Source organism: Pagrus pagrus (assembly GCF_965226575.1).
Source record: "Pagrus pagrus genome assembly, chromosome: 19".
NCBI lineage: Eukaryota > Metazoa > Chordata > Actinopteri > Spariformes > Sparidae > Pagrus > Pagrus pagrus.
The window spans coordinates 27,665,536-27,690,709 of NC_140203.1; the positions used below are offsets into that span (position 1 = coordinate 27,665,536).

The following is a 25,174-nucleotide window of genomic DNA, read 5'->3' on the forward strand; positions in this document are numbered from 1 at the left end:
CTTCTGTGGAACCATCTTCCTGTTTTGGTCCGGGAGGCGGACACCCTCTCTACCTTTAAGAGTAGACTTAAGACCTTCCTTTTCGATATAGCTTATAGTTAGGGCTGGCCCAGGCCTGTCTTGGACCAGCTCTTAGTTATGCTGCTATAGGCCCAGTCCGGGGGACAAATGATACACCGAGCTTCTCTCTCCTCCTCTCCTCTCCATCTGTATACATTATGCCTGTATACATGCCCCATCTCTGCATGTCACTTCTTCCCCGGAGTCCTTGTGCTTTCTAGTCCTACAGGCTCCCATGGATCCTGGTCGCGCCCGGGTCGTGGATCGTGGATGCGCCTACTGCCATGGCCCTGCCTGATCGTGGATGCGCCTACTGCCATGGCCCTGCCTGACACCCACCACTACTGTTGCTAATATTAGTCATATCTCTGTTACATACATTCCACTACTATTATTGTAATGCATTACTACATACTATCCTTACCGTTAACCACTACTACTGTTATTACTAGTAATCACATTTCCATTATGTGCATTTCATTATTATTGCTGTAATACATCTTTATGTACTTTCATTCCTGTCAACCATCCATTATAATTGTATACATTGTGATCTCGTTGATCTGCTCTGTACATGCGACATCTATTGCACGTCTGTCCGTCCTGGGAGAGGGATCCCTCCTCTGTGGCTCTTCCTGAGGTTTCTTCCGCATTTTTTTTTCCCTGTTAAAAGGGCTTTTTTTGGGGGCAAGTTTTTCCTCACTCGAATCGAGGGTTGGAGGGACAGAGGGTGTCGTCTCTGTACAGATTGTAAAGCCCTCTGAGGCAAACTGTGATTTGTGAATTTGGGCTATACAAATAAAATTTGATTTGATTTGATTTGATTTAATGGTTGGACCAAATGTGTTCGCGTCTTCGGTACTGGCAAGTCAAGGGTAGCTTGAGCAATGAAGCTGCATGTTTAAATCGACCGAAGTTCTCCTTTAAGTATCAAGAGTAAAGTACTCATTGTGCAGTAAAATTATCTCTGTCAGTGTTTGCTATTATATATGATGTTTTTGGATTAATGTGTATGTTTCATTGTATTGCTGTAGATGTTCATGGCTGAGCTAAGTTTAGCTACTTTATATACTGTTGGCTAGTTTAATCTGCAGTAATGTGTCATATTCTATAAGATCATTATATGTTTGTAATGTTGCTGTCCTGTAAGAAATAGTTTAAATAGTTTAATTTGTCTTACAAAGCAGGAGAGTTTTACCAACCATTAAAAAGGAACATTTAACCCTTCAGTTTATCACAAACATTCAAAGTAAACACATTTGGAGATACGTGTTTTTTACTGGACAGGAAGGGGATGAAAAATCTTCATCTGAAAAGCAACTAAAGCTGTCAGTCTAATGTAGAGGAGTTGGAAGTATAAAGTTGCATACAAAGGAAATAGTCAAGTTTTGTCAGTTTTGTAAATGTAATACTGTCCACCAATGTAACTCCTTGATGTTTATAAATATTTGTAGACCACACATACCTGCAGCTGCACCTTTTGCAATTCCTTGTCTGATCCATATATTGTTCTTTTCATTTTTCTTGGCCAATTCCACTTTCGAAGGTTGTTCTTACTGTGCTTTTTCTAAACACTGTATGCCATACTGTTCTATGTGTAATACCATTTTAAATTACACACACTGAAATCTTAAAAAACATTGATATCAGACAGGATTGAAGATTCTTATTTTGTGAAACTTCTGTATGCCAATCTAGCATTATTTTGTGTAAATAAACTGTCATATTATTCATATTGTAGTCAACTGGTTATTATTACCATCACCTAAAATCAAGGACTGTCGTAGGACATTTTACACCTTTTTTACATGTCAATACAATATGCCACCCCTCTACAAATTGTGCCCCAATCTGGCCCCCCCAAGAAAAAAATCCTAGACACGCCCCTGCCCAGCTCACACCAGCATGCAGTTTGAGGAAATTTTGGGACATTCAGTTTTTATGTTTAAGGACTAACAAGCAATAGCTATATTTGAAGGGGAGCTGTTTTTTAAGCCCTTATTGCGGTACGCTTCAGGCACATCAGAAGTCTTGTCTGGTGTGGCAAAGATTAAACAAACTTTGATTGACAAACTGTATTCCAATGACTCCCATGCAGAACTTAGCGTGCGCCACCAGCCGGCGAGACCTCTCCTCAACTCCAGGGCCTGCTTGCCCCAACCAAAGATTTTATCTAAGCTGACGGGAACCAAGACTGTTGACACCTCGGACAGGCCCGAAGTGTCTTCTTTCAATACAATGTCAATGTCTCCTTTCCTTGCTGCTGCCCAGCGCCACAGAGCCATGGGGGGTCAGGGGTCACGGCAAACTTCTGCTAGTGGTTCCTCGTCGGCATCCCTGCCAACATCTACCAGTGGTTACCCATTGGCACCCCGGCTGACATCTGCCAGTAGGCTCATTTGAGATGAACTGTGCCTTGCCTAGATAGTGGATGAGACCATGGGGTAGCAGCAGGGGGTGGTGACAAAAAGCTGCAATCAAGTCAGACAGTTTCCTGCAGCCGTCAGCATACATAAGGTCAGTCACATAAATGTTTACATCCTATTCGTCTACGAAATCAATGCTTGTAGTTTACAGCATGTACTTTACGCTTATGCGTATTTAATTGAGAATTGAAGGACGAGATCCCCCTGCTTTACCATGAAGATGGACTTGGACAGAGAAAGTGATTTGTTTTATGTAAATATCTAAAATGATCTAGAGAATATAGTGCTTTATATTTACCCTAGTCTATTGCTTTTAATTTTTTCTGATCCCCGTGATGATTCTCAAACATAAAAAAAATGTTTTTTGATTCACCTGCATCTTCAAACACTCAAAAAGAAAAGTAATCAAGCTTTTTGTCAGGAAATATAAAGCAATGTTGTATTACCATTATTTCATATAAAGGTGACATTGTGGACATGCATGGTTTTCATTGATAATCAACGATATTAATTAAATTAATACCCTATACAAGCCAAATGAGTTGGATATGCAAAATCTGCTTCATTATTTTTCTTCAGAGGTTGGTTCCAAAAATCCTCAATGTTGTTGAGGAGGTTGTCCCGCTATAGTGTCTTTGACTTCAAAAGTCATTTCAGACTATCAAGAGGACAAGCTGAAGATAAGCCTGCCTCCACATTTAGTGTCCAAAATATTATTACTGATGATGCCATTTTAGTTTGATAATTTCTCTTCTTTGCTGATAGGACCTTACAACAGCACTGGGACCAGTCTACGTGAGCAGACAGCAAAAACAGTTGCCTGTGCACAACAGTGTCCTTGCTTGTCTCTGGACTCTATCCGATCAAGAGTCATACAGAGGTGTGGCAGACAAATTTAACTTTGCCAAATCTACACTATCAGGTTACCTCCATCAGTTTTGTTCTCTGGTCAACACCCATCTATCACATCACATTTCATGGCCCATGGAAGAAGCAATTTACAGATCCGAATTACAGTTTGACAGTTGTACAGCCGGATTTCCACACAGTCTGTGCAGTTGATGGATGTCAATTTCCCATTGTCAACCCTCTTTGCATATTAGAACAGAGAAGTTTTTTTTTTTTTCAGTCATCTTTAATGGATTCTCTGATCGTGAACGCTGCTTCTGTCACATCAGTGTAGGTCACCCGGGTAGTTGGCATAGTGCAAGAGCATTTAGGAACACAGCTGTCCCAAGGCTCCTAGAAGAAGATCCCCAGGCCCTGGTCCCAGACAGCATGCACATAATTGGTGATTCTACCTACCCTCTGTCACCATGTCTAATGAATTCTAATGGACACCTAACTGCAAGACAGAGGCGCTTCAACTGGAAGCTCAGTGCAGCTCGTGTTGTGACTGAGCATGCTTTTGGTTTTCTCGAAACCAAGTTTAGGAGGCTCAAGTGTCTGTACATGAAGGAAGTAGCTTATATTAGTTCAGCAGTCACTACATGTTGAATCCTACACAGCATCTGTTTGGATCCAGGTGACCAGAGGGATGAAGAGGAGCAGGGTCTTCTAAATCAACACAATGACAACCTTGAAGATCCACATCTACCACAGCCCAACAACCAAGATGCACATCATCACAGACATGATTTGTGCCCACATTTAGAGATCAGATGTCTTCACACTCATCACCTTATCAGTGGATTTTTCCTCTTTTCTTTACATTTGTTTTGTGAGCTGGTGTGCACCATGCCCCAGGGTGATGTGAGGCATTTAAGGTAAAATGGCAAGCTCATTATTAAAATCAACATACAACCTGGTAAAATCTGTCAAGGTCTAATGCATTACTTCTATATTTAATACTTTTTGGAGGAAGTGCCTCTACATCATCAAGACTTCTGCTGTGCCTCCAAGTGGCAGCTCATGGTAACTGGGTGGTCAGAACCCAGGCAAAATCAGCAGAGAAAATCAGGAGTATCAGTGTACACCCAGAGGCAGTCATTTCTCACTTGTAAATTAACTAGCCAACCACTGCTCTTCGTGTGGTGTTTCAGTTTCTTAATTTCATGTATGTTGTTTCAAAGCCCCTTCTTCTCTCCTTCCACCTTGTTAATGCTGGTAGCACCAGTGACTCGATTGCAGCAGTCCCGCGCTCAGCATGCAACTTGTATGTGTCATGGAATGATGTTCAGCTGTTGCCCTTTTTTTTGTCTGCTAGTTGGTGCTGCAGTTAAGGGACCAGGCTGTTGATCTGAGGTATGACATGGCTGTTATGCAGTTAAAGTCTGTTCAGTGTCTTGTGGTCGACTGGGGAACAGAAGTGTGGAGATTATTGTGCCTGGTGGTGCACTCACCACCCCGGAGCTGCCCACTATTTCATCCATTTGCTGTAAAATGAAAAAAGAATTTCAGTCAGAATCAGATGGGTACAAAGTGGTATTTTTTTCAGTGTTGAAACTGAAGCACTATAGTTAAATTATGTCACACAGCAGTGAGGGGTGTCTTGGGTTTTTTTGTCTCGTGAACCTCCTGTTTTATTTTGAAAAGTAACTCTCCTCTCGTTTCAGGTCACTTGCCCTTCCTCATGTGCCACCTGTCTGACGTCTCCCCTGATTCCTAATTGTTTCCACCTGTGCTCCCTCACCTGATGTGTCTTATAGTCTGCGTCTCCCTTTGTTCTGTGCCAGAGTGTCGTGTGTTCGTCCAGCACCCCAGCCCTAATCCACAGCCCTGTTCATAGCCACGCAATCAAGTTTGTATTTCTTGCTTCCTCTTTAATGAGTGATTTTTGTTTGTAATTGTTTTTGTTCTGAGATTCTAGTTAAAGTTTATAGCCATTTGTTTGCCTCCGGTGGAGTGCCTTTTTCTGTTTCATTAAGTATTTTCATAGTCAGTCGTGAGTGTAGTTCTGTTTATAGCTTTTTCCTCCGGTTGGAGTGATTTTTTTGTTCATAGTTTTTTGTAGCCATTTGCGCCAGAGTAGTTTAGTTTTCAGCCTTTTTCTTTGCCTCCGCAGGAGTGATTTTCTGTTTTATTATCCTTTTTCTTTGAGGTCTTTTTGCCTCGATTCTGTTCTGTTCTTTGTAAATTAGCCTTCAGAGTAGAATTCTTGTTACATAGCCTATTTAATCACTTTGTTAAAGTTCAAGTGAAGAGAACAAATCCTTGAATAAAGCCTGCTCCTATTGCTCTTAATCTGCTTCTGAGTCCTCCTTCCCTGTCCAGGCCTGACAAATTATGGGTGGTAAAATACTGAAGAAAGACATCAATAGTCTTCTGGAAGTTCTACTAAAATCTAAGATGTCTATACAGAACAAGCACTTATGTTTTTTTTCTTATCTTTTTCATTTGTAAATGTGTATCCTTTTGTTAGTAATGTTCCAGTATTTTATAAAATGCAATTTTGTTCCTGTCATACAAATGGATGCATGACTTGGTCAGCTTGAGAAGTAGTAAAGTAGTCCTGTGATTGAATTCTGATTTATTCAAATCCTTAGATAACAAACTAACAGTCACTGTACCTGTCTGGGATTCTTGGCCCTTTCTTGATGAGAGAATGGCAATGGGACCAAGTTGACTGAAGAGGATGGCTGCTAAGGTAATATGGTAGATGGACTTGCATTTCAATAGCGCTTTTCCAGTCTATAGACTGCTCACAGCGCTTTACAACACTTGTCACATTCACCTATTCACACACACATTCAGAAATGCAAGGTGCTAACTGCTTATCAGCAGCAATTTGGGGTTCAGTATCTTGCTCAAGGACACTTCATGCAGCTGGGGGAGCCGGGGATTCGAACCAGCAGCCTTCCAATTACTAGTCGACCCGCTCTACCTCCTGAGCACCAGTTACAGCTGTCCCACCCCACATAAATAAATGTAGCTGGCTGGGTGAAAACCTGAGTGCAGGTGGTCGAAGCCATTGGCTGAGTTTTTTTCTGAGTGTGACCTGCAGCTCCGACTTCCATTTAACAATTTAATTTAAAGAGCATATTGCAGGTTAATTTTTTTACAAAATACATGTGTAATCTGGTCCAAAAAATACTTTTTTGAAAAGTTGATTGAGGCTTTAAAATGTTTTTCAAGACATTAGGGGAGATATTTAACCGAAAAAGTGACAGTTTTGAGCAAAGCGCCCAAAACCACTTTTTTTTTTAAACACCGCGTCATATTGCGTAGGGAGAGGGAGTTATATGCTAGCTGCTGCTATAGCTCAGTGTGGGAGTAGGTACGTTATCAGTCAGAGCGGTTGTGTTATAGTGAGTTGTCCAAAACTACTGACAACAGTGTGTTGTCAGTAGTTTTGGATTGCGTTAATTTACTATCAACATGGTAAATTACTGCGTTTGTGGAGGTTGCACAAACTCGAGCCTGTCAGGTCACAGAGTCCACCGGTTTCCTAACAGGAAAAAAAACGGTGCTATCTTCCGTGCCTGGGTTCGTTTTGTTGCAGCTGAAGAGACGGGACTTCTCCTCTGCGTCAGCTACGAAAAACGCGGTCGTGTGTGGCGCTTACTTCAGACCGGAGGATTATCATCCCAGCGACCTACTGGAGTTCAATGTGGGATGCCGAAGCAAGAACCAGGTGTGACTCGCACCCGGTGCGGTGCCTTCGGTTCCCACAGCTTCATCCGGACCGCCGTCAGCAGCAGCAGCTGCTGGCGCTGCCGCCGGCGGGAGACACGGTCACGGATCAGGCAGAGACTCAGCTCTTGTTTTCTAACATTTAACTACCTACTTACTCAACATAATGATTTAATTCATGAGAAGCAATGTGACATGTATAGGTTGTTGTAGAGGAGTGCAGCTAGCTTTCAACTCCCAAGCTAATAAGCGAGCAATGCCAGCTAACGCTAGCTAACATTAGCACCGTTTTTTATTTATTTTTTATAGAACCTGTCATAGGCAAAGACACTCGGTTTGCTATATTATAACAGTCAGGTTTAGATACAGCCCAGTGACCCTGTTTGCACACATTCATAATGTAATCCGTTATATTTTGAAGGATTTAGGAGACATTGGCAGTGATGAGGCGGGAGAGATGACAGCCATTTCTGCTGCTGCAGCGCACGTGGACACAGAGCAAGAGGCTTTCCCTCCTCCGGTTCCTCAGTCATCTGCACTTCACTGTGGCTCACAATGCAACCTCAGACCTTTTCATCGTTCATCAGGTACTGTAACATCACTCATATATAGAAGTAATTGTATATGCCATTTATGTACAATGTTGGAGGGGAATAAAATAGAAAATCTTTCTGTATAGGTTGGTACAATTCCAACACTATCTGACCTCCATTTTTAACACATTCTGTGACAGAACTGTTGTATGGGATTGCAGGTTGGACAGGGGTATCTAGTAAACCAGCCACTGAATGTATGAAATTACACAAATAAAGGGGGACCTCTTTTTATTCTAGCTGTCCAGGCACAGCCCAAGATGGTCAGTGTGGGAACTCAGACAGAAAGCTCTGAGAAACAAACATCTACTCCACTGCCCAGTCCTGTGCACAGCGATGATGAATCGTCCTCTGTTTTCATGGGAGCTGCTGGAGACATGTCATGGATCCCAGAGGAAGAAATGAGAAGTGACTCATCTGATGAACTCTCAAATCCGCCTCTGCAGAACTCTCACCATGACCTCAAGTAAGACTTCTTTTGATTTTAGAACATGTGTATGACCAAATTGTGTCGTCAGTGCAAAATAATGGGTGATTTTCTTTATTCAGGGCTGCTGACAAGTTCATTGTGTGCCAAAGCCAGCTGATGTCTCTCTTTACTAACTGAAGTGTATGGGCTGTCGTCCTCCAAAGGTGTCAGTGTGTAGTATGTTGATAAAGAAATTCTGCGGAGGCAGGCTGGGTGAAAGATAGAGCAATCTTTATTGAAACAGATCTCAAGCCAGCGTCCGAACCAGAGTGTGCACTCCCTGGTATTCTCAAATCTCGGCAAAGTGATGCCCAAAATGCTTTGCCCTCTGCTCTATCAGAAATCCTCTCTGCTCTAGGAAATCTAGAGCAGTGTCCACCACTGACTTTCTCTGTCTGTGCGGGCCTTTTTAGATCCCTTCTGCCTACAACTATCTACTTCTTCTAATTGGTCACTTTAGTGGATTGAGGGTCCATCTATCCAATAGTAATTGAATCTATAAGTTGCCTTACTCTGCTGATGTCACTTCTGGATTTTACGACCTAAAGAAGCTCTGCATCTCTCTCTCTGTCTCTATTTGGAAATGTATACGTTAAGCCAGATCCAAACAATTGGGATGAGAGCCGAGCTCAGTTCAATACCTTTTTAGGCCTCATCTTATAGCTAACATGTAACGCACACACATGCAGCTGCATTCCTTAAACCTCTCACAGATGAACACCCTATCACAGTCTCATTACTCATAATACAGAATGTGCTGTTGTTCAGATACCTCATAACTGCCCAGCCTGTTGTGGGGAAACTCAAGGAAACATTGAGACTCAGGAGGGAACTTATGTAAAAATAAAGCAGGTAATATTTTTTTTATGATTTCAGATGGAAAACTAAGTTGTATCATAACTTTATCAATTTGTATGTCTAGGTCTGTTCATATACTTTTTTATTAAGGCATAGATTGGTAATTTTCTGCCTTTCAAAAATGTCTCAGGTCTGTGTCACATGTGGGTATCAGCGTTTTTGGCAGAACCAGCCCATGCTGCACCGAAATATGCCAGCCTGCAACCTGTTACTGAGTGGAGCCATCCACTTTTCAGGTTGCATGGCTACCAAAACGATCAGGATGCTGAAGCTGTTCGGGCTTCAGAGCATCAGCACCAGCACCTTCTTTCACCATCAACGCCTTTACACAATCCCAACGATTGTGCAGGCGTGGCAGAATGAACAGGCAGGGATCATCAAAAACCTGAATGAGATTGGAGGTGGACGGATCCTGTCTGGTGACTGCAGGTAGCACACCTCAACTTATATCAACATAGAAAGCAGTTCAAAACAGATATAATTTAATATCAGATTTTGTGCTTACATGTCTGAATTTAACTGTTTTTGTCATTCATAGGTCAGACTCCCCTGGTCATTGTGCCAAATATGGCACATACTCCTTGATTGAGGACAGAATCAACAAGGTGTTAGATCTTCAACTTGTCCAGGTAAGTTAACATTATCAGACACATGAACCACTTGTGTAGTGCAAGATAATGACATTGCTTAATGTTTTACAGAGCTCAGAGGTCCCAAGTAGTAGCTGGTGTGAGTTAGAGGGTCTTAAGCGCAGCGTAAGGTTTCTTGATGAGCAACATATGCATGTGTCAGCCCTCATCACGGACAGAAATCGACAGGTAAAGATGAGCAAGAACAGACCAGTGTCCATTGAAAATCTTGTTGATGAATCTATTTGAAGCTAAAATTAAATAAAAAATATTTTTAATGTGTTGTGTACCCCCTGTTTTAGGTTGCTAAGTGGGTGCGGGAGGAGCTGTGCCCAAAAGGAACCCGTCATTTCTTTGACATTTGGCATATTGGCAAAAGTATGTATCTTGATGAACGTAGTTTTGTTTGGGTTGTCTATAATCACATTTTTTTTGTTGGTTTATTTGTTTTTACATTTTGTGTTTCTGTTCTGAAACGGGTGTAGGGAAAGCTTTGGATGCTGCTTCAAAGGAGAGGGAGTGTGAAGATCTGAAGCTGTGGAGGCCAGCTGTTATAAACCACCTTTACTGGGCTGCTGCTTCCACTCCTGATGGAGATCCAGATGTGATGGAGGCCAAGTGGAAAAGCATGGTCAACCATGTTCAGGACATCCACGAACATGACACACCTGCGTTTCTCAGCTGTGCACATCCACCTCTTGAGGGAGAAGCAAGGAACGAGCAGTGGCTGGAACCAGGTACAACATATTGAATCTTCATTTGTTCAATGTGCTTGCTTGTGATTTTAAGAGGTGCTTTTAAGATTAAAAGATATAAAACAAGTAATAAACATAAATGTAATACAAATCAGCTAATAATGATTATACAGTCTTGCCACATCATCAGAACTAAATTTGTGTTTATGCAGGATCAACTGTAGCAATAAAACTGGAACATGTAGCTACAAGAACAGCACTGGTAAAGGATGTTCGTCAGTTGTCCCCACAGCATCAGACCTTTTCACTGGAGGCCTTCCACTCCCTCATCCTGCACTTTGCACCAAAGCACACTGGCTTCTCCTTCCTTGGGATGTACAGCAGGTAAGTATGTGATTGTGAAAGAGTGAGTACGGCTAAAACTATAGGTACAATTCATTGCAGGTATGTTGTATTAGACTGCCTGAGTTTTAGCTTGGTGTACCCTGTCAACGGTGAATGATTTATTCTATTTGAATACTTTGTTCTGTAACATTGCCCTAGGTCACTACACAAGAAAATTAGGTCTTCAAATTTTCTACATGAGTTATTACTTTTGGATTTATTCACATGTACAACTTGTGACTTTCTGCTTTTTACTACAGACTTCTCTTGGCAGCTTTGCATTTCAACAGCAATGGCAGCAGAGAAGTTGCTCAAACCAGTGATGGTGAAGTGTGTTATGCGGTTCGCTACCCAAGGTTTCGCCAAGGTGGCTGGGTAGTTCGCCCTGTCAAGGAAAAGCCATCATATGGCTAGCAGTTTCAGTCAGTCCCTAAATATAATTTTGTCAGTCCATAAATCAGTGAATGTGATCAAAATGTTTTATCCTTCCCCCAGCATATGCATCAGCCCTCATGGAGTATCTGAGAGTGGAATACTCCAGGTCACCACAGGCTCTACGAGAGCACAGCACAGTTCTGTCCTCCTCTGCACCTGCGCCCCTTTCCAGATCCCTACAGAAGATCAAGGATGAGGCTGTTGGCGTGTACCTTGCACAGCATTCACGATTTAATACAAGACGTTGATGCCCCCACAGAGGCTTGCCTTACTCAAAGTACACACACATATTTTTTATACATTTGGCACATCTGCATAAAAGTTGCAATGTTGTGTTGTACAGAAAGTGCCTAGCAGTCTTAAACTGCAGCTGCATGCAGGGTTAACCATCAGATGCAGATCTGCTTAAGATGTACACACAAAAAATCAGACATTGCTTTTGAATTTTGTTTGAACAGAAGTTTTAAAAAAACAAACAACAAAAATGATGGTACCCTTAACCTGTGACCTAGACTGGACTTTGTGACACTGGGCAGCACATTTGGCTTCTGAATGACTTGATAGTCTTGAGATTTCATTGAACCCTGCACAGAGACACCGAGACACCGTGTACCAGGTGCAGCAAAGCAGAACCAGAACAGAACTGAGCCTGATCCATGTTTCACAGTAGGTACAGTGTTGTATGTTTCATAGGTGCTTGTGTGGGAAATGCGACCCCATGTCCACAGCCGAGGGGAGTATGTGCTGCAGGGAGGTAGACGCCTACTGGGCCTTAGTGGACACCGTCACCCCCAGGCTAGACGTGCAGTGCCTAACACAGCACCCAGGCTTCGAGGCGTTCAGTTTTGGTTCAAAAAGGCTCCAGCTTTGTTTCATCTGTCCACAAACCTTCTGGGAGAATGTCCTTTTGCTGAAACTTTTTGAGCAGTGTCTCTGCTCATATGCAGTTTTACTATGCCTTGGTTGTCTTTCAGGGCAACTGCAATATTATCCATTGTTGCTGATGAAAACCAAGATCAAGATCTCTCTATAACCCTTCAGAGCACTTTTGGATTGCCTTGTATATGAACTGTGCTATATAAATAAACTTGCTCTGCCTAGAATATTCATTAAATTCACTTTCCTGAACTGATCATTGACTGGTTATGAATAATTTTCCTTGGCTACTTTGCACATAAATTCCACTGTTGTCATGATTCAGTGTCTGTTTGGTTTATTTCCTGTTACATTTTGAAATTGTTCCCTTGTGTGTCGCATCCTACTTGTCACTTCCTCCTGTGTTTTTCCGTTTCCGTTTTCCCTCACCTGTCCTTGTCCGTCCTCACTCCACCTGTACCTCGTCTTGTCATTAGTGTCTCTGTGTATATAGCCTTTGTTCGCCCTCATGTCTTCGTCAGATCGTTTCGTTTCCCCATGTCTTGGTCTGTGTATGCTGTCACTCCGCCGTTCCCTTTGATGTTCCCGTTCCTGTTTCTGTGTCTTCCCGTCCTCCTTCGTGTTAGCTCCTAGCCTGTGTTAGCCTGTGTTCGTCTTCGTCCGTCTTGGTTTGTCTTTCCCCGTGTTTTCCTCCCAGCTTCGTCCCAAGTGTTTCCACAGTGTCTCCTCATGTTCCAGTGTGGTATGTTTGTAGTTTGGTTTCTCTTGATTTGTACTTTGCGTTTGTTTGCACTTTGTTTTAGCATTTAGTTGTTACTTTGTTTTTGTCTTCTAGTGTCATTAGTTTGTCTGTATTCTCCCATTGTCTGTGGTTCAGCTTTTGCTTATTGAAGCTCGCTTTTTGTTTCCCCCCTTATACTGCCTCCTGTGTTTGCCTGTGTGTGCAATTGGTAACACTAGTATGGGGTTTTCTATTCTTCAAGTGCGCAGTCTATGAGAGAGTGAGATCCACGTGATCAATACACAGGGATTCTGGATACGTCTAAAAGTGCTGAAAGCGTAAAGAAAGAGATTGCAAAATGCATCCAGGTGTCCTCTCCTGGCCCTTACGCCTTCCTGCTGGTCATCCAGATTGGCAGGTTCACCAAAGAGGAACACTGCGTCCAAGCCCTGGAGAAAATCTTCAGACCTGAGATGTCTAAGTGATCATTTTGTTCACATGTGGTGATGAGCTTCAGGGCAGAAGCGTTTGGCAGTATGTGCTAACGGGCCACCCAAAACTACGAAAGGTGACAACAACAGGTGCACTAACTGGTGCCATGTCTTCACTAACAAGAGAAGGAAGAACAGATCTCAAGTGATTGAGCTGATCAAAAAGATTGATGTGATGGTGGCAGCAAATGGAGGAAGGCACTGCAGTGAGGAAATGTATGAGGAGGCTGGGAACTTGGTGGTAATGGGGAGGTGGAGGTCATGTGCAAAAGCACAGCATGAATGAACTAGAGGCGGGAGACAATCATATTTAAAAAGCAATATGCTAGGCTAACAATGAAGGTGTGTCACTGTACTAATGGATAGATTTGCCTGGCTGATGTGAGCAGCTGATATCAACTGACAGCCCCAAATAATGACTGCAATTATGAGTGAGCATGAGTGAGAGGTGAATGAAAGGATGGTATGAGAATTAAACGAAGGACTAAGCATGCAAAAGAGTAGTTTCCTGGAAATCCGTTCAGTAGTTTTTGTGTAATCCTGCAGACAAACCAACAAATCAACCAACACACCACGACCAAAACACCACCAACCAACCAAAACATAACTTCCTTGGCTGAGGTAATTATGTGTTTCAGAATTAGTACTATTCATACAATTTAGAATGGATGAAAAGTATCTGAGTCAACCAACCAAACTGCAATATTTGGTACCCATACCAAAAACATTATTGGCAAAACATTGTATAACACTCACACACACACACACACACACACACACACATACACATTCTGTATAGTCTTGTTATGAGAGTCCACATATATTTGACAATACATGCAGATGATTATATTACAAAATATAATGACTGTACATGACTGTACTGATATATATTTAAAAGCCTTTGCTTAAATCATGTTTTCCATATATTACTAGACAGTATATTTTTGTAAAATGTTAACTTTTTTTAACAATTTATGAAGAGTTGCGAAATATATAAATAAATGTATATTTGTCAATATAAAGATCATATCTAAATTGATATGTTCAATAAAACATTGTAAGTACATCATTAAATATATATTTCAATAATATAATACATGAAGATTACACTAATTTCAAACATAAGCCTGTGTCAACTCTTTATATAGGCATAACATTTTCATAACGTGAATTTAAACAAATAATGAGAAAACACTGAATATTAATATATTAGATCTACATATACGGATATATACTATGTTATAGCTTATACTATGTTATTTGAACATACTGTGCTATATCTCACACAAGTCATCAAATACTTACTAATGCTTACCTAAATGCTAACCTGAATAATACAAACAAAAATGAAAAAATGTCAGCCATTAAAGCCAATTATCTGATATTTAAGGTGTGAACATGTCTTTTTTTTTAACCAAGAATTAATTCTATACTGTCCTCTGAAATGCATAGGATCATGTGACATGATGAGGTGTGTGTCACAGATGAGACATGTGGACAGACTGTATAGCTCTATTTTTACTACCTGCACTGCCACCATATGCTGTCACTGCCAGTATATATGCCTATCACACAAATGTCTGTGCTGTAAATCAGTCAGGATATCCAATGTACAATTTGTATGATGACATAGGTCCTACATTTGTGTATGCAATCCAGTGTATCCAATGTATATATAAAGAAATAAATCACATACTGGATATCCAATGTCTACATGAGTAAATAGGTCATACATTTGTACATACTGGATATCAAATGTATAAGTAAGTAAATAGGTCATGCATTTGAACATACTGTTCAGCTTTTGAAGCTTACGTTTCTCTTCCCACATTCCCTCCACTAAGGACACAAGTCACTCAACTGTTGGCTCAAGAGGCAGGAACACATGTAGATATTTGTCTGAGTTTCGTGTCACATCAGAATCTCAGACTGTACTTAAAAAATGGCTTGAGCTAAATTTGTAAAAACCTTTTGTAATATTTTACCCATTCACACTGCTACAGGCATTTTTTGAAATGGAAGCTCATTTCTGGGGAAAAAATAGTTTGTAATATTAAAACTATTATTAGTACAGGTAAATCAAAAGTATGATAAAGTTATTATATAACATGTCATGATCTTGAATTTTGACTTGTAATTTCGATTTACAATCTCACAATTTAAATTTCCTAACTGTCTTATAATTTTGATTTCACAAACTCATTTTCTTACATTTGTGTCATTAAGACTTTGTGTCTCATAATTTTGACTCAACATGCTTATTTGTTTTTTTGTCACTCCTTCCACTTCCATAAGCTTGCCTGGTGATTGTTGCCTGTGGCATTGTTTACACTAACTGCATTTTTTATTCACGAAACATGACTTTTTGAAGTCAACTCCATCCACATGCTGTGTAATTCACTGATTCGACTTTACTGTCATATGATTCCAGCTTTGATCAGCACACAGAAAGTTGTCCTTGTGAGTGCTGTGGATAAAGTAGTTCTACTTTTTGACAAAAAATGTCCTTCTTTCTTACAGTCCCCAGGCTCCAAGTGTCAGGCTCCAAGATAAAAGGAAATAATAACATGCGATACTGATAACATTGTTATCAACCACACCCATCGCTTGCCTGAAGACCCCAACAGGGACAGAGAATTCCCAGAATGCTGTTCTTGTGGCAGCTCTGCATACTTCATACATACCTGGTGTGTCCTAAATTAACCCACATCCCTCTGACCTGTCACACTGTCCTGCAAAGATATCTATGAACCACTCCTTAGAATTAATTCCTAAGAATTCACCAGTATGTGTGCAAAACATAAACTATTGTCTACCATAGTATACTACATAATCCCTTTCCCTTCTGTCTATCTAGACTTAAACTAGTAGACACTAATTGAACATCTACAGAACATACTAGAACAATAAAAGACATCATGTAGGTTCCTTTAAATGATTTAGCTATCCACGCAAAAATAAATGTATAAATCACAGAATGACTTGTACTCCAGCATTGAGAGCCACCTGAAGCACTCAGCTGCTTTTATCAGACTCATTCTGGAACAGGTTCCATGTTGGTTAATAAAGATTGGTAATATATCAAAAGACAACAAAAGACGTTTGACAAGTTTTGTGTGGGGAGAGCGGGGGTGGGTTATTCTGCTCTAATCCAAAGACTTAGTGACTTTTAAATACTTCTGTTCTGTTTATCAACTTGACAGTGATCTGCAGAGGCAACCTCCATGTACTGTAATGTTGACTGCTGACAGGAGCTGGAAGGGAAATGTACTTTACTTCATGATAGTAATGATACAGAGAGAAGAGGATGAAAAAAAGGAGAGAGATTCTCTGGTGAGTGCTGAGTTCAGACACACACGGGTTTACGGCAAATAATAATACTCGCGTGCGAAACTGAAATTAAAACAGATAATCGGTCAAACTCTACTTCGCTGGGGGCACACACACTTTTAACATGAAAGTGATGTGACTCAGGCACAAATGTTTAATGTAAGGCAATATTTTAGCTTTAATTGGGTGAAGTTTAGACAGCGACTTCTGTCCTCACTCTCTGTCTCTCTCCTGGAGGTTATAATCGCAACAGCTGACCAAACGAAATGGACCGTGAAATTATGGATTTCTCTGGGTTTGAACATTGTTGGAAACATTTCAAATAATATAAGTACAGAACTCAACAAAATAGCCAAGTTGTTTTAAGACTTTTCAATGCAGAACTCTTAAACATTGTATCTGGTGATGGTGCCTTTGAGCCTTTTTGTAAATAGCTGATGTTACATTGGAACCGCTACAAACTCATAACACTGCAAAAGTTCATTTAGGTTACATTTGTAATTTTGATCTGTTTGTGGCGCTAGGAGAAAAGTCAGGGCATCACCAAAGTCATTAGGATTAATCCTTTAGAGACTATTAATTTCTGATTCAATCCAATACTGTTGAACAAATTTCACTTTTGCCTACCAACGGACAGGCCAACCACCCAAGAAGTACCAGTGTGGCTTAAATCGTGAAATTGTAATTGAGCTTATATATCTTATTATATTATGATAGCAGATATAATTGTATGACTTGGCTGCAGCTATAAACTGCATTTTTCTATTTCAAATGATCCATTTAAAATGCCATTCGCATGACAGATTTGCATACTGAACATGAGAAACACAAAGTCATACCTCCAATCCAAGCAGTCAGGGGAGGTCAAGGATAAGAGGTAATAATTCCCTGACACAAGGTGGAACATTTTTATTTGTGAGAGACAGGTGGGCTGGTGAAATAAGATGCAGGTATGCCAATTAAATTCTCTGTCAACACAGGAGACACTGCTGATGATACAGTCATCTGTATGTCTCTTAACAACACCTTTGTAATATTCCACTTTCTATGGAATAAAATAAGTCTTGTGGTTGAAACGAGTGGATGTTTGCAGTGAATGTTTTTAGCAGGAGTGGAAAGAGGCAATTGCTGGTTGATTTCAGCAGGAGGTCTGACATTCCCAGCATGCCGTTCTTCATGGCCAGACCTCCTATTTACAGTAGGAGGTGTGTGTTTCAGGGTGCGAACCAGTTACATGCTCCATAAAAGTTAAACCTTAAATAACACATGACAGCCCTGATCCAATTTAGGCTTAGCAACCAGTAAGAGATACCAACAGGACGTCAAACAATTTCTTAATTGATGACTGAACCTCCATTATAATATATTTTAGACCTGCACACAGTGAAGCTTATGTCAATGCTCCTGAAAACCACTCTTGTTCCGAGTGAAATTTCATGGAATTTGCTGCTGGAATGAAGTTAACAACCACTTCAAACAAGTGACAAATCACTTTTTCTTAAGAACCACCATCAGGAGAAATGTATTATTGTTGTGTGACAAGGTGTTTTTCAAGAAGATTCATCCATTTTAAAATGCAGAGTTCTTCATCCTTTAGTAAGCAGAAATGATGGTCCTGGAGCAACATTAATTTTGATGTTCAAGGAAAAGTGAAGTGAAGGTAAAGTGACACGTGTCCTTTCCCACAATGCTTTGAGAGAAGATTCACTTGAGTCCCATATGAAATTAACTGGCATGAACCTGCATATTTTAATGGGTCTTTAATGTAAGAGCAATCCTGGTCCACAAAAGGTATCACTATGGTGAGGAACAAATTATATATTTTTACGGGATAGTTTGTGAGTATGTGTGGGTACTTTCAGATTCTAGGCACCAAATCTGGATCACAGAATGTAGCTACCACTTAGTCATGTTGGAGACCTCCTCTGTGTGTGTGTGTGTGTGTGTGTGTGTGTGTGTGTGTGTGTGCGTGTGCGTGTGCGTGTGTGTTGGAGGGTGTTATATTTTTAGTTAGGACAGCCCCTCAAACATGCAACAGTAGGTTAATGACTGGGAGTGACAGTATATATATATGAACTGAGCTGCCTGAACTGAACACAGATGATCACCATCATAAGGTACCACCTCTGCAGCGCTCATGGATATGGCAAATATTATCAGCATTTAAAAAGATTCGAACAAACCAATTCTTCAAAGATTTCCTCATCTTTTTATCTGTGTGTGCAGGACGTTTGAAGCAGTTTGAAGATGTCTAGTGAGATGTCAAGTGAGAAGAACCCTGAGGTGGTCGGCTGCGACGCCTCCATCATGAAGAATGTCTGGGAGATCAGAGAGAGAGAACATGGACAGAAGATACAGCAGGAACAGGAACGAATAGAGAAGAGCGCTCTGTCCATGTAAGAACCCAGACTGTTTGTCTGTGTGTGTACAGGCTCTCTTGCAAGTCCTTAAAAAGTCTATTTAAATAAATATCTGGTCTTAATTTTGATATAAACTAAACTACTACTAAACAATTCAACTCTCTGAAAAAACTATTTACACATATAACTGTTTTTATTTCTGCCTTTCAGTAACTGATATACCTGATATAGGCTACTGTGCAGATTAATGTGGGTAAAACTGAACGCTTCCCCAGCAATCTCCTTAAATTACAATTGGATCTGGTCCATCTCTAGTATACACTGAGTTGCCAGTTTATATAGTACACCTAATAAAAACTAATGCTGTCTAATACAACAGTCCTGACCTCTACCATCATGAAGGTTATAATGTTGAGTTTTTGTTGAAACTGTTTTACAGAGGTATTCAAACTTTTTTGATCATTTTGCATGATGTAGTTTTATCTACTATTGGAACGTATTGAGTTATTCTGACAGGTGTATTATTTTTCTCTAACCCATTTTTATCAATGAGGATTGACTTAATAACACTTAAAACACCTCTCTGCATAATGCAATACAGCTCAACTGCAACTTCCAAAATAACACCTGAAAAACTGGCACCATGCATGAAAGTGTTCAAAAAAAGCAGAGGTTGGCAATAGGCAGGCATCAAAACAGGCATCCAAGTCCAAAAAGGCATAAGCCAGTAGGCAAAAATTAAAAGCAAGGCACAGAGGAAGAAGGCTGGAATGCTACCACTGGGGGAATGTACTGTACTGAGGAGATGATGAAGGAATAAGGACACTGAGGACAACTGCTGGACAAGGAAGGAATTGCAGGTTCATGAGAGGTTAATTACTCACAGACTGCCACCAAGTTGTCAAAAACATGTTTTCTTTTATTCTGCTTAAAATTCGATCTTATCTCCATTTATGAATAGACAAATAAAATTCTGACATTCAAAGGGGTGGAAATGAGGGTGTCTTGGCAGAAAAAAAATCTATCCATCAGCACACTGTAAGGCTAGTTAATCCCAACACCAGAGCTCTAACAGTAGTTATAGGATAGATTATATGTCATGATTCTTTGGCCAGCTTTGGGAGCTAAACAGATTCATGAGACGCAGTGCTGAAACTGATAAACAAAGTGACACAAAAAAAGCTCAGGATAGAACTACTGTACAACATTTCACAAGTACAAGTACTAAGTATTTTAGTAACAGCTCCAACAGTTTTTCATGTTTGTTTACCACCTTACATAACTATTAACTTTTTCATTAAAGCAAGAAATCAATTGTAGATTGATGTCCTACTTTTCAGACAGTTATTGGTTTGGTTTAACCAAATACATGCTGTCTCTAAATGAAAAACTGGGAGTCCATTCTGCCAAATCTCTTCCATATTTGAAAATCTGTTTGTGGTCTGTTTAATCTATGTTTTTACATTTGATTTGATTTTTAACAGCCGCCAGACCAGGATTTGTGTGGTCATGGTATAAAGAAAAGCAAGATATAAGTGATTTTGCTAGTTTTTCCACTACAACTTTGTCACCATGACTGGTGAAGATGGTTTCTCTGAAATGTCAACTGATTTAAAAAAAATAATAATAATACAGCAAAATGTGAATAATATTCATTATTAATCACTAAATACTTTTCTCATATGTTAAAACTAGTATTTTCACTTTTATGTGAGTAAAGTAACATGAAATCTGAATAAGTAGTAGTATACTCTTCACAACATGGTCTACTGACCGAGCAGCAGAACAGTTTCTTGTATATATTATATACATACACCGATCAGGCATAACATTATGACCACCTGCCTAATATTGTGAAGGTTCCCCTTGTGCAGCCAAAACAGCTCTGACCTGTCAAGACATGGACTTATGACCTCTGAGGGTGTCTTGTGGTGTCTGACACCAGGGCGTTTCATAGTGGATCCTCTGGGTCCTGTATGTTGGGGGTGGGGCCTCCATGGATCAGACCTGCTCCAGCACATCTTACAGATGCTCGATCAAATTGGGATCTGGGGAATTTGGAGGCCCGGTCAACACCTTGGGCCCTTTATTGTGTTCCTCGAGCTGTTCCTGAGCAGTGTTTGCGGTGGTGTTTTGTCCTGCTGGGGGGCAGCTGCTATCAGGTAGTGTTGTTGTGATGAGGGGGTGTACTTGGTCCACAACAGTGTTTGGATGGGTGGTGCGTGTCAAGTGGCATTCACATGAATGCCAGCACCCAAGGTTTACCAGCAGAACATCGCATTGTGATGAGGTGATCATTGTTATTCACGTCACCTGTCAGTGGTTTTAATGTTGTGGCTGATCGGCGTATATGAGGGTGACAAATATTAACTCATCAAAGCCAAAACTTTCAAGGATATATGTTTGCTTTAAGGTGATGTAAATCCATCATTTTGGACCTGCATTGCCAATATATCCTTAAGTGATACTGATGCGGTATTATTAAAATGATAATCACCTAAGGAGAAAAAACTTTACTTGTGCAAGAATAAGGTCAAATTAAAAATGTATAGTTTTCCAGGAAGGTTGCTTCCATTTCTCTAAGAGATGTTGTCCTTGTAAGTACTCATATTTTCTGTTGGCCTTACCTTTTTCTTATATTTTGTCCACTATCCTTTTCTCCACAGCATTAACAAGGACTGGGAAAATCGTTTGGCTGTCAGACTCGGAATAGGGAAAAGGGTGGAGAGGAAAGTTAAACCTGTTGAGAATCAAATAGAAAACAACAATGTTTGGAAGAGCAAGCAAACCCAGGTTCCTCCTACTCTTCCACATGGTCCAGGTTTAGGTCCACTCGGCAGACCAGGAGTCCAGAGAAGAGGCCTCTCCACCTCAGCCTCCAACAACAAGGACAAGAAGGGACAGAACAAGAGTTTAGAAAGGCTACAGTTACTGATGTTCATCTCTCAGACTCAACCCTCTGCTATGGTTTGGGGGAAGTCATGGAAGTACAACAAATCTTTGCCACTACCAGAAGAGGGTGCTGTATCAAACTGGGGCAACTGCTGGACGTTTGCTACCCAGCAGCCTTACTCTGAACCAGGCAAACCTTGGCTAAACGGGCCCAACCTGATGGATCCTCGCAGCCTTTGTCTCTGGACGAAACCTGACTACAGGGTGGTGGAATCACAAGAGCTAGACTTAAGTCTTCCCACTCTGGAGTGGGAGATGTGCTGGAGAAAATCTGATAAATACAATAAGAAAGGAGATACATCATCGGAAAATGAAAAGAACATCCCCAAACCTGGATTTTTCACCTTGTTGGTCGAGACTCAACATCACAATGAAGACTTGTGCTCATCAGAGTGGAATGAGTCATGGAGATCAATGAAGCCAGCAAGTCAGCAGGACAGTTTTCCTGTTCCAAATGATGGCCTAATGAATGAGTCTGTTGCTAACAAGAAAGATATTAAAAGAGCGATGAGCTCCAAGTGGGAAGAATGTTGGAGGCTTGTCAACCACCATGGCTGCAACAAATCCAAGCCATATGAAGTTAAATATTCTCACAGTCCAGAGTGGGCAAATTCATGGAGAGCAGCCATGCTGGTCCTCAACAACCACAAGAATTTGGATCTCTCTCTGAGGCAAGATTACAGCAATACCTATGATGATTGCAGCCAGCAAAAAGAGTCATATCTACACAAAATCATGCTTGTGTCTCATGAGCATAAGTACAGAGTTCTGTACCTGCAGCTCTGTGAAGAATTTGAGGCTCTCTCTGAGTGGAGCAAGTCGTGGCAGGTGACAAAAAACAACTCTAAACCAAGTGAAGAATTAGAGAAAGTCCTGAAGGTTGCATCATCAAAGATGGAGACTGCTTTGGAGGCTCAAAAGCTGGAGAGGAATGCAATGGGGCAGGATTCAACAAAAGAGAAAACTAACCCATGCTATGAGCAACTGAAGCATAGCATAATACATCACCCAAAGAGAGAATTGACCCGATCAAACCTGCTTCTTCTGGAACGTCAGACAAATGGCTTGTCTGCCTCAAATTGGAGGGATTCCTGGAAGACACTGAAACACCAAATGAGAATAGAGAGAAGAAGAATGAGACCCGATCCTTTGAGGCCTTTTAGAGACTCTGAGAATGGAGTAGACTTGAGGCCCACTACCTCAGAGTGGAAAGACTCATGGAAATCCACCTGTCAGCCTCTGCGTCAGCAATCTGAACAATGGCAGCAGGGTTGGACCACTATGCCCCAAATCCGAAGAGATCGTTTGAGGGACCAGAACCACTTTGCGCCTGTCGAACTCCCTAAGAATGGGCCAACTGGGGAGCGGAGTTGGGCAGAATCATGGAGGTTCTTTAGGTCCCAGCCCCAATCAGAACCTGGGCAGGGTAGGGCACAGACCAGCCAAGGAAGGTCTAGTGTGGCTTCCCACCATCCTGACAATTCACAGACACACAGATCAATCAGACAATCAGGTCATGCCAGGTCAGTTTCTGACTGGCAGGAAGCCTGGATGGTCTCAGAAACTGAGTTCCGACATGACATACCCTCTTTAACCCAGTGGAGGGAAGCCTGGAGGTGGTCTGTCTTCAACACAGAGCAGCAGACTGAGCAGCTGTCTAGAGAGAATGGGGTGGATGTGTTAATGGAGATCAAACCCCAGAGAGAGAAGATTTCCTTGCAGAGAGCCAAAGCTAAAATGAGCCGATCTTTTGAGAATCAGATGTTTAGGGAAAGATATCCTGAGAAAGAGTGGAGCACTTCATGGAAAGCTGAGATAATTTTAAACCATCAGCCAAGTCATTGCAGCTCTTCAGAGAAAAGCAAGAGCAGCACTTCTCTGCAGCAACATGTCACTACTAATGGGCATGGATCCAAGTGGGGAATGCCATTCAGGATTGCCAACCCCATGCCCCAAGTGGAGCAGCCTTGGTTGGAGTCCTCTCCTAACCCACGTCAGTATACAGATATGTGGTCAAGAGGAATAAACACACTGAACAACATCAACACCAACTTAAGCAACAACCCTGCAACCTGCAGGCTTTGGGGAAAGTCCCATCAATTCCTGCAGGAGGCCAGTGCACAGATCAAAGACAAGACTAAGTCTAAGGAACCTGTTGACCCCAGGGTGATTGTGACAAAAAAGATCAACACAAGGAGGCATTTGTACTCAAACATTGAGAGGGAGAAACAATCAGACAGGAAGTGGGCAGGATGCCACCTGTTGGGTAAAACCCAACCACGTCCCAAGAAAGGCCCTTCTTCAGCAAACAAGCTTAAGACTGATGGCGAAAACAAAGAAACAAAGTTCTTTGAAGAGTGGGCTGAATCTTGGAGGTTCTTGGTCCAGCCTGGTAGTCTGAAAAAGCAGATGTCCATCAAGTCCCTCTCAGGTTGGAATGAGTCATGGAAGTTCCTTCTTCCATCATACCAGACGATGAACGGCCCCAAGGCCAGATAGAAGGCATAACTTTCTCATGTTTTAGCTTACCCATTTCAGATGGAACATTTAAAAATAATGTCAATAAAATAATAATAATAAACACTAAATGCTGTACTGCCTGCAGTTTTTCTTTATTTCCCAGTAGTTGAGAATTTATGTGTGATGTGTGGGCAGTTATCCAACAACTGAGAGTTGACAAAAACAGCATTGAAATGTGTTACTGGTTTGTATGTTAAAAAAGTTAGCTTCAACTGACGTATTAGACAAAAACAAAAAACAAACTTCTCACATCTTGACTGCAAATGATGATTTTATAGTACTAACACTCAACTAACATCATATGCACACACACACACACACACACACACACACACACACACACAGATAATAATTAATAATTCGGAGTTCCTAGGACTAGAAGAGATTCAAAGTCTTGTTCAAGAGCACTACAGCCATGTTACTGTAATACTCAGAACTACTGCTGGCGATGTAAGGGAAATAAAATAATAAATAATTAAGACAAGACCATTTGAAGGGGGCAACTGTGAGTCAAGTTTTGAATTGTGATGTTGAAAGGTTTGTAATGTATGGAGAAAAAAAATTAAATGGTACATTTTTGTGAATTATTAAAGTAGATGTAATGCCACTTACTGTATTTCAATCAAAGGATATAAACCATCAGCACTATCATGCATATTTTTGCACTGCACCCCCAAAATACACATACACAGTTACATTGAAACGGAAAATACATCTTATTATTCAGAGGTTAACACTAGGAAGTAATCTGCGTCTGTGGGTGTGGTTTGATGAGATTTGACTGACAACATAAGCAAACAACC

General features: G+C 41.0%; 3 protein-coding genes across 4 annotated transcripts; all 3 read left to right on the forward strand.

The window, feature by feature from the left end:
- Positions 1-5,175: 5,175 nt before the first annotated feature.
- Positions 5,176-8,126, forward strand: LOC311275470 (uncharacterized protein). Of its 2 annotated transcripts, XM_084384054.1 has the most exons (4): positions 5,176-5,226; positions 5,972-6,072; positions 7,480-7,645; positions 7,892-8,126. In XM_084384054.1, exons 2-4 carry the CDS (start codon positions 6,061-6,063, stop codon positions 8,119-8,121), a joined length of 408 nt encoding a protein of 135 aa, XP_084240180.1. In that variant the 5' UTR covers positions 5,176-5,226; positions 5,972-6,060; the 3' UTR covers positions 8,122-8,126. The 2 variants fall into 2 exon arrangements, with proteins under 2 accessions (XP_084240180.1, XP_084240181.1); XM_084384055.1 differs by lacking the exons at positions 5,176-5,226; positions 5,972-6,072 and adding an exon at positions 7,011-7,059 and having other exon boundaries at positions 7,487-7,645.
- An 802-nt stretch (positions 8,127-8,928) lies between these two features.
- LOC311274889 (uncharacterized protein) lies at positions 8,929-12,238 on the forward strand. Its single transcript, XM_084382886.1, has 7 exons — positions 8,929-9,407; positions 9,517-9,607; positions 9,680-9,796; positions 9,910-9,985; positions 10,093-10,344; positions 10,515-10,686; positions 10,947-12,238. The coding sequence occupies exons 1-7, from the start codon at positions 9,100-9,102 to the stop codon at positions 11,098-11,100; spliced, it is 1,170 nt and encodes a 389-aa protein (XP_084239012.1). The 5' UTR covers positions 8,929-9,099; the 3' UTR covers positions 11,101-12,238.
- Positions 12,239-18,574: 6,336 nt separating this feature from the next.
- LOC311275405 (uncharacterized protein) lies at positions 18,575-24,454 on the forward strand. Its single transcript, XM_084383933.1, has 3 exons — positions 18,575-18,656; positions 18,766-18,935; positions 21,566-24,454. The coding sequence occupies exons 2-3, from the start codon at positions 18,787-18,789 to the stop codon at positions 24,348-24,350; spliced, it is 2,934 nt and encodes a 977-aa protein (XP_084240059.1). The 5' UTR covers positions 18,575-18,656; positions 18,766-18,786; the 3' UTR covers positions 24,351-24,454.
- Positions 24,455-25,174: the final 720 nt, after the last annotated feature.

Coding starts and splice junctions, on each gene's coding strand:
- LOC311275470 (XM_084384054.1), top strand. Junction 7,646..7,891: donor ACCTTTTCATCGTTCATCAG/GTACTGTAACAT, acceptor TTTTTATTCTAG/CTGTCCAGGCACAGCCCAAG.
- LOC311274889 (XM_084382886.1), top strand. CDS start 9,100: ATGTCTCAGGTCTGTGTCACATGTGGGTATCAGCGTTTTTGGCAGAAC. Junction 9,408..9,516: donor ATCCTGTCTGGTGACTGCAG/GTAGCACACCTC, acceptor TGTCATTCATAG/GTCAGACTCCCCTGGTCATT. Junction 9,608..9,679: donor TAGATCTTCAACTTGTCCAG/GTAAGTTAACAT, acceptor AATGTTTTACAG/AGCTCAGAGGTCCCAAGTAG.
- LOC311275405 (XM_084383933.1), top strand. CDS start 18,787: ATGTCTAGTGAGATGTCAAGTGAGAAGAACCCTGAGGTGGTCGGCTGC. Junction 18,936..21,565: donor GAGAAGAGCGCTCTGTCCAT/GTAAGAACCCAG, acceptor TTTTCTCCACAG/CATTAACAAGGACTGGGAAA.